At 44.0% G+C, this 12,935-nt stretch overlaps 1 protein-coding gene across 8 annotated transcripts in view; it reads right to left on the bottom strand.

The window, feature by feature from the left end:
* The window catches only part of MBNL2 (muscleblind-like splicing regulator 2), a 74,178-nt gene extending 61,614 nt beyond the window's left edge, over positions 1-12,564 (bottom strand). For 7 of the 8 annotated variants that reach the window (XM_009891668.1, XM_009891684.1, XM_009891700.1 and 4 more), the window contains exon 1: positions 12,013-12,564. In XM_009891668.1, coding sequence (XP_009889970.1) covers positions 12,013-12,186 — 174 coding nt within the window. In that variant the 5' untranslated portion in view covers positions 12,187-12,564. The remainder of the gene's footprint in view (positions 1-12,012) is intronic. The other variant, XM_009891676.1, reaches the window with a different exon arrangement.
* Positions 12,565-12,935: the final 371 nt, after the last annotated feature.

The following is a 12,935-nucleotide window of genomic DNA, read 5'->3' as shown; positions in this document are numbered from 1 at the left end:
GGGAAAGAGAGGCAGCCTGACTGCATAAGCCTCATTTCTTCAAGAATCCAGGCTAAAAACAATTATAGCCAGAAGGTTCAATTAGAGAAAGAGAACCGTAGACTTTTCCTGCGCTTCAAACACAAACCGGTTCATGCATACTAATCAGCTAACACTACTCTTACTGAAGTAATGAGTTTTGCAGGAAATTAATATTTTTATTGATTTATACCGAGGACCGTCACAGACTGGAACTTCAATGGCATCAACGTGTTCAGCACGAAGCACAAAATCACCTTCACACCAACACCGTAATTTACAGATGCTCACAGGTGCAGTATCTCCATAGCTCTATCCACACACCTCCATCTCTGCACATGCAAACCCCATGCCTCCACTTTTAGTAACACTGACATATATTGTATGACCAGTGCTACAAAGCACACAGGTAAGGCAAGACGCACTTGGGGAGTAGGCTGCATTTTCATGACATTCATTATTACCCGCTACCTTAGGCAAAATACTATTAAGATACTCTTTGAAAAGCAAATATTTTTCCCCATTTTGTATCAGAAACCAACTACATACATATTTGATGGCACTTGACATATGTTAACATCTGTGAATGAAGTAATGGAGAATTGTATTTCAGGGGAACGGGGTTTCTTTGTTTTAACTTTCATGATTTTTCAAATGCATAGACCGTATTCTCGTTAATGTCTAGCTTTAAAATCTTCACGAAGAGGTAGTTATGGTTGCTATTCAATTTAAATTTGCAAGAGGTCACTTATTTTTTTATTTTTAAATAAACTGAGTTCGCTGTCGTAATATGCCACTGCCTAGAAAGACTATCTCATGTCATAGATAGCAAAAGATGAACCCAGTTACATGGGTCACACCTATTTCAAATTAATGAGTTTACATCAGCTGTTAGCATTACTAATGGTGAACTATAACATACACGTTGAAAATGTTCATCGAGGGTGATGTTCTCCACGAGGGCATTTTTCTGCTACAGAAGATAGCTTCTTACGGGTTTGGCCTATGCCCCAGCTTTCCTCTTAGCCAGGTCATAACTGCGGCAAATGCATCATCCACCTTTTTACTCAAAGCAGTTGACGTCAGAGTCTCCAGTTAGTACAACAGCTAACATTGCCTCCTGAGAAGGGCTTCACTCTGTTGCCATAGAGAAGTCAGCAGGACCATTTGGAGCACCCTGGGACGTCCTGGTCCTCTGCATGGTGCCAGCAGATATGACACACTCCTCTGACATGTCACTGGAAAGCCATCAAGAGCACTCTAGGGCACCTCAAACAGTATCAGATGCCTCTGGGCAGCTGAATCAAGCCCAAAGACTCAGGTCCTACCCACAGCAAATAAATACATACTAATTTCAAAGCGATGGCCTAATCTAGAAAGTGATCTTACAAAAAAAAAAAAAAAAAAAGCACTATTACATGTCTCTTGACTTTCACATGTTACATCTAGCTCAAAAAGTTGGCTTGTGTAGAGATTTTTTTATGTGGCTGAACGTGGGGGCAGGGGAGAATGCTTAACAACAGCCACTGGGGCTTACGCTAGCGTCAAACAAACTGGGTTTTATTTTTCAGCTCGCTTTGAACCAACAGTGAAGGTCCTTGCAGCTCTACTAGCTTCCCAATTACAACTGAGCTTTTCTTACAGCCACTGTGTTACCTTCACAGGTGCCACCAGACTGACGCTCAGTAAGCTCCTCTCTTGACAACGTGTAAGATGGTACACAAACCTGTTCAGTCAGAGGTACAGTTTCACTGCAGAATGCTTAAGGCTCAAACTGAATTTCAAACAACAGTAAATAAATTAGGTTTTTACAAAGTTTAGAAGATGTCTGGCCTATGGCACATGCAGGTGAGGGGCAGCAGCACACCTGATGGGCTGCTGGCCCAGGCCATCCACGCAGCTGCCATGGCACTGCGCACCCTGCATCCCCTCTCATTCGAGCCAAACATACCCGGGAGGAAGCAAGGGCTGAGAACTTGCAACAGCTCATGAAAAAAGGTACATCTACACTGCGGTGATGGCACCAAGTCATCTTTCAGTCAGGAGCGTGGCACCACACAGTGCCACGTTGGGTGGCAATGCGTGAGCCTGCGGGGTTACAGCTGCCCACAGGGAACAGGACGGCTCCGTCGGCCCCTCAAGTGCACATAAGGGTGTTGCTCCACAGCTGGTACACCTCTCATACATTTTCATGCAGTTTTCCACTGATGGTCTACTTCTTTCTTTTTACCACTCAGTGATTTGTCTTTCCAAGCATTGGGGCTATCTGACTTTTGGGGCATTGTTCACAACACTTTACCATGCAGCTCATGGACAAAGCTGATAAGAAGCCAGTTTCTTTTTCCCATTATTAATTTTTTTCTTTGTTGCGGTCAAGACCTTGCAGGAATCTAATCCTGGGTGGCACAGGATGCCCACAGCCACAAGAAACACATCAATGTAGAAGAAAACAGAGACTTATGATTTCCTCTTGAATTTCAGTTGTGGGACGAGTACCTCACCCTCACAAAAGGTTTTCAATGATATGTTCCAACGTCTCCAAAACCACAACAGCTTTCCTTTTTTTTTTTTTTTTTTTGGCAATGGGTTTCCAGTATAATCCACCTCCTCAAAAACAAGGTGGCAGTCTTCATATGAGGAGATACGAGTTGGGAAGGGGGGCAGGGGTTGTCAAACAGACTTGCAAATAAACTCCCTTGGTTTTCTAGATTTAAATTATCTTTCCAGTGTTGGGGATGACCTGGACTAATAGCAACATGAGTCTTGTCTCTGCTAGGCTTTTACATCAGGAAACTCCTGCATCCAAACACAACCCTGTCTTGTATTGATGATGCAGTCTAAGTATAACAGCTTGGGAAGAACAGCTGACGCCTGAGCTAAGAGAAAGCTACATACACAAGGCCAAGGGAAAAAAAAGAGCCTGGAATGAAAGAGGAACCACCTGCCAGAAGAATAAAGGAGTAGGTGGGGAGACCTGGAGAGAGCAAGCCTGTGGGAACAGTGACCCGAGTTAATAGGGAGTGTGGGGGAGGAGTGGGCAGCGAGCAATTGCTCTTGTGTTCAAAATCCTAGTGATGGGATGAGTCAGAGACTCTGATTGAATTCTGCCTTCACTACACCCACAGACTGGTTATTATAAAGCTTAGGGGAGCACAGTTTGGTGCAGCAACAAAAACTACACTGTGAATCGGCAGGTATATGAAGGACCCCCGAGTGCCTGAAAATCTGGAGAGCATCTGCCGAACCCCGTGCCCTTCCACACAAGGTTTCCTGCAGCTCTAACCAGTCTGCCTAGCTGTTCTTCTTCGTGTAATCAGACTTAGACTGATAGCTGAGTGGCGGCTGCATCTGAGATGAAGGGGTATGGCAGACTACCTGGGAATGCTCTTCGCGAGTCTCTGCTGGAAATTCTGGAAGCAGCAAGTTCCAGGAGTTAATTCAGCCCAGCAAGACCACTGCCCTTGTCTACAAGAATAATGGGAGTCCCTCAGGACAGCACGATTCAGTGAACAAAAAGATGTATTTTATTACATCCTTCAGTTACTGTTCTTTAACTGCTCCCAGTGCTCATCCTCCTCCCCAGGCCAGGGGCCATGCAACCTGCTCAGCAAGTTCTACCACACCAAAAATGACAGTGAAAACTGCCGGTTAACACCCACTCCTTCACATCAGGCAGTCATAAGGGCCAAGGGAGGCACAAGCTGTTGCGACAGGTCTCCTGCTTGTGAAAGGCATCTACTCTGATGACCGAGAGCCTTTGCCACTGAACCGTGAGACTGAGAAGAGGAGCTTCCCATGTCTTCAGTGGGAAGAAGGGTCTGAGTAGCTCAGCGATCAGGGGTCCAACCAGGCTCTCCTTCAAGAATGTAACTTACGTCAAGTTAAAAAAAGGTGTGCAGGTTTAAAATCTGTCAGGTCAGGTGGTGACAGGGGAAACAGTGACAGCCAGGACAGCTTTGTGCTCTCAGTGCTGCTGCTGAGAGAGACAAATGAGGAAACAAAAGAGGGCCTGGAGGAGGCTAGATAAGGCTGTTTTCTAACAGCCTACATAATGAACTTCAACTGGTTCAACTTCTCTGCTTTTCAGAGTTTCAGTTTGAGGGCAGAGACAGTGGCAGCAGATTAGGACTCACTCCTCCGAGTTGACCTGATGGCTAGTGCCCCTCTGCTGCAGGGGCCGGCCCCCGGCTCAGCCCTGGCAGCCCGCCCGGGAACCTGCCCCTGCGGGCACCCACCAGTCAGACCCCACGGGTGGCGGGGCTGAGCTGCGCCTCCGGACTCTGCTCCGAAACACAGGAGAAATGTCCCTCTTGGAAGAGGGACAAATCCTAGTGAACAGCACAGCCCACTCTGCAGTGAACAAATGTCCACAGCTTCTTTTTTTTTTTTTTAATATTTTATTTATTTTTTAAAAAGCTAAACGCCGTGTAACACAACAGTTAAGGGCTTATTTCAGTTTTGGTGACTCTCTTCTAACCAATTTAAGTCAAGCTCATGGATTTTTAAGGGTGTCTGCCCAGCAGTTCAGCTAGTTGGTTTTTACCCCTACCTATAGTTAAGCCAGAAGAGTCGGCATGGAGACAGCTATGTGAATAAACGGGACTGAAGCAAACAGGAAAAAGGAAGTGTTAAAGGAACTTGTGCATCCTGGGAGCGCTACAGGAGACAACCAGAAAATAAAAATAGAGGGCCTTGCAGAAAAACAAGAACAGGTGATCAACAACACAGGGAATACTGAGTCCCTAAACTCAGAGATGGGGAGGGGGGTGTCCTCAGAAGGAGATTCTCCTTTCTTAAACCCCACTGTATCTCAATTTACACTAGATTTTGCTGCCTAAATTAATAGTTGCAAATTGTATTTAACGCAGTTCTCCCCTTTCCTTTGGAACAGCTCAAACAATTTGTATGGCTGCATGATCACTTGAACAGAAATTAAAAAGGGGAGCTAGCTGTGACAGGACACAGGACTGGGTGTAACCACCTCTTTTTAGCAGCAGCTCACAGTTGCACAGGTTGGGTACAAGGTGAAATACAGTCTCAGGAAATAGGGTGGCATAATTTCATGCAACATCTCACCCCTTGTACTTCATTCTGAGCCACAAAATTCCCATAGCCTGGAAAAGCAGGGCCTTCAGGAGGCATATGTGTCCCAGAACAGTATTTCATAGAGTAGATTTAAAACAGAGTCTGACCCAGGGCGGCCACTGCTATTCTCAATACAGAGGAAGCCTACAGACTTAGTTTGCAGTCATCTAAAACCAGCCTTGATCGACACTTTCTCTTCATGCCCACACTTTCATAGAATCATAGAATGGTTTAGGTTGGGGAGGGACTTTGAAGATCATTGAGTTCCAACCCCCCTGCCACGGGCAGGGACACCTCCCACTAGACCAGGCTGCTCAAAGCCCCATCCAGCCTCGCCTTAAACACCTCCAGGGATGGGGTATCCACAACTTCTCTGGGCAACCTTTTCAAACATCTCACCACCCTCACATTAAAAAAATTCTTCGCAATATCTAATCTAAATCTACCCTCTTTCAGTTTAAAACTGTTACCTCTTATCCTATCGCTACACTCCCTGATAAAGAGTCCGTCCCCATCTTTCCTGTAGCCCTCTTTAAGTACTGAAAGGCCACTATAAGGTCTCCCCGGAGCCTCCTCTTCTCCAGGCTGAACAATCCCAACTCTCTCAGCCTGCCCTCATCAGAGAAGTGCTCCAGCCCTCTGATCATCTTGATGGCCCTCCTTTGGACACTTTGCAGCAACTCAGACACAAGAAAGCTTCTGCCAAGTGGTGTTCTCAGACTACCTGTAATTTATTGCACTTTTTAAAATTAAAAACAGAGATAGGTGAAAAAGAAGAGATGCAACCGAACTCATTGCATTGATGGAAGAGGGAGCTCTGGATTCTGTGTCACCAACCTGGAAGGTTTCAGTCTGTAACTTCACATCCCCAGAGCCCACTCCTACTGAAAGGGGCAGCCAACTCCCCTATCCTGCCAAAATCGGGTCACTGTGCAGCAAGACAGGCAAAATCACGGGCCCAGAAGGAATATGCCATTCTGTCACCCAGGAGAAATGAGTTTGCTCGTTTCAGTCATTCTTCCCCACCAGCTGTAGGCACAGCCCTTGAACTCACCTTGTCTTTGAACAGTATCACACCATGTAACTGGGTGACGGGCAGAAATTCAGCCAGCTAGGACATTATAAACACCCAGTTAAATACTTCCAAGTATAGACAAAACCAGCCAACCCACTCTGCGTATGGTGCTCACCTACAGTCTGTCCAGACTGCCTCACCTGCCAAGTGAGAGCAGGTATCACCCACTTCAAAGTGTGAGAGGATCCTGAGTCCTTGACATTTGTAAAACATTTAGAGACCCACAAAAAAAAAAAAAAATCACAGGAAGGCAAATGACTACCTACTGCTTCCCAACCCTGAGCTCACTCTCTTACAAACAGCCTGCTCACTTTACAAAGACTTTGTTTTCCTTTTTCTAAATAAAGCTGAGTCCATCTTAAACAGATTCTTTTCAGTTCCAGATATTTCAACAAAGTGGATGTTCCTAAAATTTCTTTTTTTCCTGGAACCCTTTTAACTTGGTAAACAGGTCTCTGTACAGCTTTCAATTACCTTTTATTCTGTGGTGCCAAATGAGACCAGATAGGCATATTCTTAAAAGGCTTTCATGAAAATGCAAATGAACAGTTCACACTAGTCTGCTGGCTCAATAAACGGAACAATTCGAAGTGTTTAGACACTAGTAAATAGATAAAAAAATACAGAAAAAGCCATCTGTAGCCCTAAAGAAGCTTTCGTTTTCTTGTTTACCACCATAAAACTTGCAATGACAGTATCTTCAAGATACTTCCTCTGTTATCTGTATTAGCTTAGACAACATATCCTTCCAGTAGCTGACCTGCAGAAAGGGTATAAATCAGAGTCAAGAGAAATAAGACCAGAATCTAAAATCCAGACTTGCCTGCGAACAAGAAAGTCAACTCCCACTGAAATGCACATGATCATATTTTCTTATCTGCCAAGCTTTTCCCTTCTACCGCTCCTAGACGTCACCATTCATTTTAATGTTTTTGTTTGTTTGTTTGTTTTTTAAATTCAGCTCAAATACAGCAGTGTTGCATGTTCTTGTCCCAAGACATTACATTATATATTAGTATTCCTTTAAAAGGATTTTGTTCTTTACTACTATCTGGACAAGAAAGCCTTGAAAACAGGTTTGCTTGGAGGGATCTAAACACGATATTTTAAATGTTATATATTCAGGTTCTTCAATTTTAAATTAAGCTACTTGAACCCGGTGAGAAGCATAAAAATATAAAGAGAGCACCTCCTGAAATTCAAACTTTCTACTCAGACAGGCCTCTTCACAGAACCTTCCCACTGCAAAAACACTGCAGCATCGAAACAGGAACCTGGTAAGGGCTCCAAAAAGTCTTCAGGAGAGTTTAAGGCAGCAGACAAGGCTCCAGTTCTGGCAGTGCTTCCCCAGCATCCTCTATCTCTTCACCCACTGGTGGGGCTCTGGGCCTTGTCATGGAAGTACCCCTTCATTCACCTCAGGCACAGTCAACCAGCTTATCTCAGACACACTTTCATCCTCACATTATGCTCACTGAGGTCACTTGCCCAGTACAGTTTTGGGTGTGCCCACCTGGCCACACCGGCTAGCTGAGTCACAGGGGTCTTTCTCCTGGAGATAACCTCACCACTGGAGGCCATGCTATGACCAGCTAACAAGCGTGCATCTGGCTGACTGCCGCATCTGCCATCCATCGGGTGCAGAGGAATGACCCATCTGCACTCTCCTGACTCTCCCAAAATGCCCTGTGCAGAACAGACCAGGCTCTGTCCTTCACCAAGAAGCCCATGAGGCAGAACCTGGCTTGAAATCAGCAACTTTCTGGCCTGAATCTGAACTAGGCTCATTAGTCTTTAGCTATTTCTGTCTAGCCTGGAGCATCTCACAGATGAAGGATATTCAGAGCCCAGACAATCTTCAACAGTGAGCATTTTGGATCCTCAAAACTGTAATCAGTCCAATGGGCTGCTGTTGCAACTTTTGCCGGGTTTAAAGTCAAGTATTGCAAGGACAGGTATTCAGAGCCAAAAATCCCTTTTGAGTTAAAAAGCAAACAGGGTCCATTAAATTCTGTTGACCTTTTACTTGGAACCAACGGACCTACAAATATACTTCTTTAATACAGGAAAATTTGGATTCTGATGCAATCATGTTACTCCAGAAGCTTGGCCTAAGGCCACAGCACTATCACTGGCAGAAGTGACCCAGCGCTCTGCTGGTGCCACGCAGCCCCTCTCCCATGGGTCAGCAGCAACTACACCATCAATTCCCTAAGCTGGTGCACCACGCAACCACAAAAACAGCAGTGGGAGCACAAAGGAGGACATGGCACAGCATGGAGGCAGGTATCCCTGGATGAGATTATTTCCTTCAGTCCCAACACCAGCTTTTGCTAGCTTAGAACAACCCTGAGGCTACAGGGGAGTCAGCATGAAGTTGCTTCTGGTCAAACAATCACAGGATGGTTGAAGTTGGAAGGAACCTCTGGAGGTCATCTGGTCCAAACCCCTGCTCAAGCAGGGCCACATAGAGCTGGTTGCCAAAGGACCATGTCCAGACAGCTTTTGAATATTCCAAGGATGGAGACTCCACAACCTTCCTAGGCAACCTGTGCCAGTGCTCAGTCACCCTTGCTGTGAAAGTGTTTCCTGACGTTCAGATAAAACCTCCCACGTTTCAGTTTGTGCCCATTGCCTCTGGTCCTGTCACTGGGCACCACTGAGCACAGCCTAACTGTCCTCTTTTCACCCTCCCTTCAGGTATTGTTATGAATTGATGAGATCTCCCTAAGCCTTCTCTTCTCCAGTCCCAGCTCTCTCAGCCTCTCCTCATAGAAGAGATGCTCTAGTCCCTTCATCATCTTTGTGGTCCTTTGCTGGACTCTCTCCAGTGGGTCCATACTGGTGCTTTGGCAGTCTGACCCACCTGGCAGATACCAATACCACGCTACCTCATCTACCCATACAGGAGAGCGCATGCCCCTTCCCCAAACAGGGGCTCTTCTGATCAATCAGCAGGTAAAGGAGAGCCTGTTTCACAGTGCTGTATCTTGTGTTTGACCGACTTCTTAGGGAGCAGCTGTAACTACCAGGCACCACCTAAATGTAACACATACCTCAATCTGAGACTAAAAAAATTCTCTGTCTTCTCTGGGTAGGAAGATGTTTATTCAAAGAGACTCAACATACTAGCTATAATTTATTTTTACAGCAGGTACACCAAACCAAGACAGTTAAAACGCTAAGTCTCCAAAGCTCTAGATATTATGTAAATAAACTCCAAATAATTGCCTGCATTAAAGTGTGGTTCAGTGTTCAGCAAGGAAAACAGCTCTTGTTTTTTTTAATTAAATTCTGATTTTATCTATAATTCTAGACTGTTCTGTTTGTTTATTTACATGAAACATTATTCTGCTTGTGGAGTGCCAAAGCCTTATTCTGAAACTGTATGATTAATACCACTGTTTCCGAAAGCTACGCATCAAATAGATTTATGTGACTAATGACTTAAGTCCCTCAACCTGCAGTATAAGCAAACTGAGCTAACCAGGCACGTTCTTGCTGTACACATGGCGATTTACAAACACTCTTCTGAATAACTGAGATAATGGCTGCGAGGATGCCAGTTGATACAGCCAAGAGCCATGCACTCGCAATGATCCCTAAAATCTTTTTATGCACCGAGGGGTCAGGCAGCACACCAAAACGCACGGCTCCGACCCATGCTCAGCAGCGAGGAGCTGCGGCAATTGACAATGTTACTGTCCCCTTATTGAATCTCCCTCTGCCTGCAGCAGGGTCGGCGGGAAGAAACCCATACCTCCACCTCCACTGCTTCAGGCCACAGTTTGGTTTCTTGGTATAATTCCATCTTTCCTGGCAATTTAACGCAACAGACTCAACTAAAAAATGGAAGATGGGAGGCCCAGGAGCATGCTCCCTTCCACTGACTGGGAAGAGGGCGATATTGGGCAGCGGGATGGAGCAGCATTGCTTCAGCCACCAGATCTCGCCTGGAGCAAGCTGGCTCCTCTAAGCAGATGCCCTCCCACACTAGGACAAAACATGCCTGCTTGATTTGACTACATTTTTAACATGGTTTTGGACTTCTCTCCACTGAGCAATGATGCTGGTTGTCAGTAAGTTATCCACAGCGATCCCTCAGGATTTCTCTTCACGGTATTATTAGCTTAGGCTGCGACTCTGGTTTCAATTCGTGGGCAATAACCATCCCTGCACAAACCTCTCCAGCTCAAATAGCTGGCACCTCCGCTGCGAGCTCCCTACGCTGCCAGAGAGCGATGCTGTCCTCAGGCAGCGAGGACAGGCACATCACCGCTTTGGCCGGGGTGATGCAGCAGCGGCAACACCTCTTGCGCTGCAAACCCACTGCCCTGCCAGCTCGGGGGTGACTGAGCCCTGCTGCCTGCTGCCTGCCTCCAGCCTCCTGGCCGCAGCCCCGAGTCTTTACAATGGTTAAAAACTGTATTTAAAAAAACTGCTACTGACTTGCTTATTTTTTTTGCAAAAGCTACTTACTGCCCATTTGCTGCAGATGCTAGCCTGCCTGTTAAAAAAAAAAAAAAAAAATCCCATTGGCAAGCAACCAATATATGAGAACCTCTACAAGGAAGCTGTTACAGTTTATCGTGCAGTAATCCATGGATTAAGGTCATTAATAGCACTTGATGACATACTGCAATGACTCCAAAGGTCTTGTTCTGGCTTGCAGGTTATACACAATGTAACCCCCTCACAAACATTTCCCCTGAGTTACTTTCTTCTAAATCTTCAAAGGAAGAGAAGAAACAAGAAAATCCAGACGAAAGATGCCTAGCACAGTATCTCGCATTTCATAAAAAAAAAGTGTAATAAAAATAAATTCACATTTTCCAATAACACTGAATTTTCTTCTTATTCACACTGATGTTTTCACAGTAAGAGAGTTGTTGGTGAGTAACCAAAATTTTGATCTACAGAGCTAAATTTAAAAAGAAATCCAAGACATTCTCCCATGCTCAAAAGACCAAGCCACAACTAAAACTTTCAAAATAAAATCTGAAATGCTCAATTTTCCCCTTTAATTATTTATATGAAATAAGCTTTTTCATTTTGTTGACATGAGAACGCAAATGTATCACCACAGAAAACACTGTGTACTCCCCAAATCCCACAGGGTCATTAAATTTCTTTTATGCAGTACATGAAGTATTTTCACAGAACTTCTAAAATAGTTTTCTAAAGCATGCATGATGTCATTAGCAACTCAGAAGTTGATGGCCTAACAACATAATTGCTAAATATGTTCCAAAGGAGAGAATCCCTTCACTCTGTTCTAAACTTACGCTGTTATCTGCACTATCCATACATGTAATTATCAATGCTATTAATTTATCTGAGAGTCCCCAATACCAAGGGTAAACAACCCGTTACGGTGTCAAAATTGAAGTAAGGGATAGACTTCTCTTACTTCTGTTGATTTAAATGAAAGAAACTGTACTCTTTCCATATGATTTTTTTGATTAGGACTCCGTTAATGGCCTAGTACTGTGCTACTGTGTATTTTCATTTGCCATGAAACAATAATAATTCACAAAATGTACTCTGAGGAATACAATTGTCCCACCAGCTGTAAGCAATCCTGTATCCCACAGTCATACGCAATTTTTGTAAACAACATATTGACACTGGAAAAGAAAATTCTTAGAAAGAAATCTTTTCAAAGCTTCAATAAATAAAAGTTATGACAAATAGTATTTGTATTAATACACATCTTACCAAGAACAAATCACTTTCTGATTAACCTGGTTTAGTTGCAACTCATCATTTCACATTTTCCTTTCAGTACAATGTAGTAGCATTTTCATTACACGCGTAATTTTTTTTTTTCTTACCTTTAAGGAATCAAAGCAGGCAATTACTCTTCCATTTTCAACCTGGCAACTTTTAGGGGGGTGTGCAAATTTGCATTCTTCATCAGAGCGCGAACAAGTTCCCCTCTGAAATTGTCTGCACACTTCTAATGTTAGCCATTTTGTATCTCTTACAGGAGCAACATTCAGAGCCATGGTGAAAATCTGATTTCAGACTTGTAAATTGCTGTCAAACAAATTATGCCAAAGAAATTTCCAGAACTAACGATGAAGGGAAGGGTGAGAAAAAGAAAAAACAAACAAACAAACAATAACCAGAAAAAAATAATTTCAAATCCAATTGAAAAGAAAGTTGAAAAAAAAAAAAAAGTGGGGGATGATTAACGGTATCCAACACACACAAAGCAGAATAAACAGAGAAAGTTTATCAGCAAGCAGTCACTCATCAATCATTAAGTCCCGCTTGTAGACTTTTGGCTGGGAAAAAACATGCTCAGACGCATTTCTGTCTGTAAAACATGTGAGCCTGTTGATTGTATCACGGATGCACCAGCTTTAAGCTAAGGTCCTTCAGTGCAATGGCACTCCTTGATAGAATGTTAATTCTCTGATGGTTGCTTGCTGGTATTGATTACGCAAGAAAAGCAATGCAGTCATTTGTTCATGTCCCAGGAATAATAATTATTCTTCTTCCTCTTTTTCTGCTTTCAGTTTCCCATCAACTAATTGGCAAATGGAGACAGCTGAGGTATCTTCCACCAGGAGTAAGGTGAAGGCAATGTCTGGCTGGCAAAGACGGGCTTTTGAGAACACGGGCGTAGCAGTCCTCGCTCATAAAAGTGACTTGACAAAGGCACTTTTTAAGTCACTCACCTGACAAAACAAATACAGTATCAGTTCACATGCAACGCATTCAAATGAACATTAGAAAACCTATAATCCCT

The sequence above is a fragment of the Charadrius vociferus genome, unplaced genomic scaffold (genome assembly GCF_000708025.1).
Source record: "Charadrius vociferus isolate BGI_N301 unplaced genomic scaffold, ASM70802v2 scaffold110, whole genome shotgun sequence".
Taxonomy (NCBI): domain Eukaryota; kingdom Metazoa; phylum Chordata; class Aves; order Charadriiformes; family Charadriidae; genus Charadrius; species Charadrius vociferus.
This window is presented reverse-complemented; position numbering and strand designations above follow the sequence as displayed.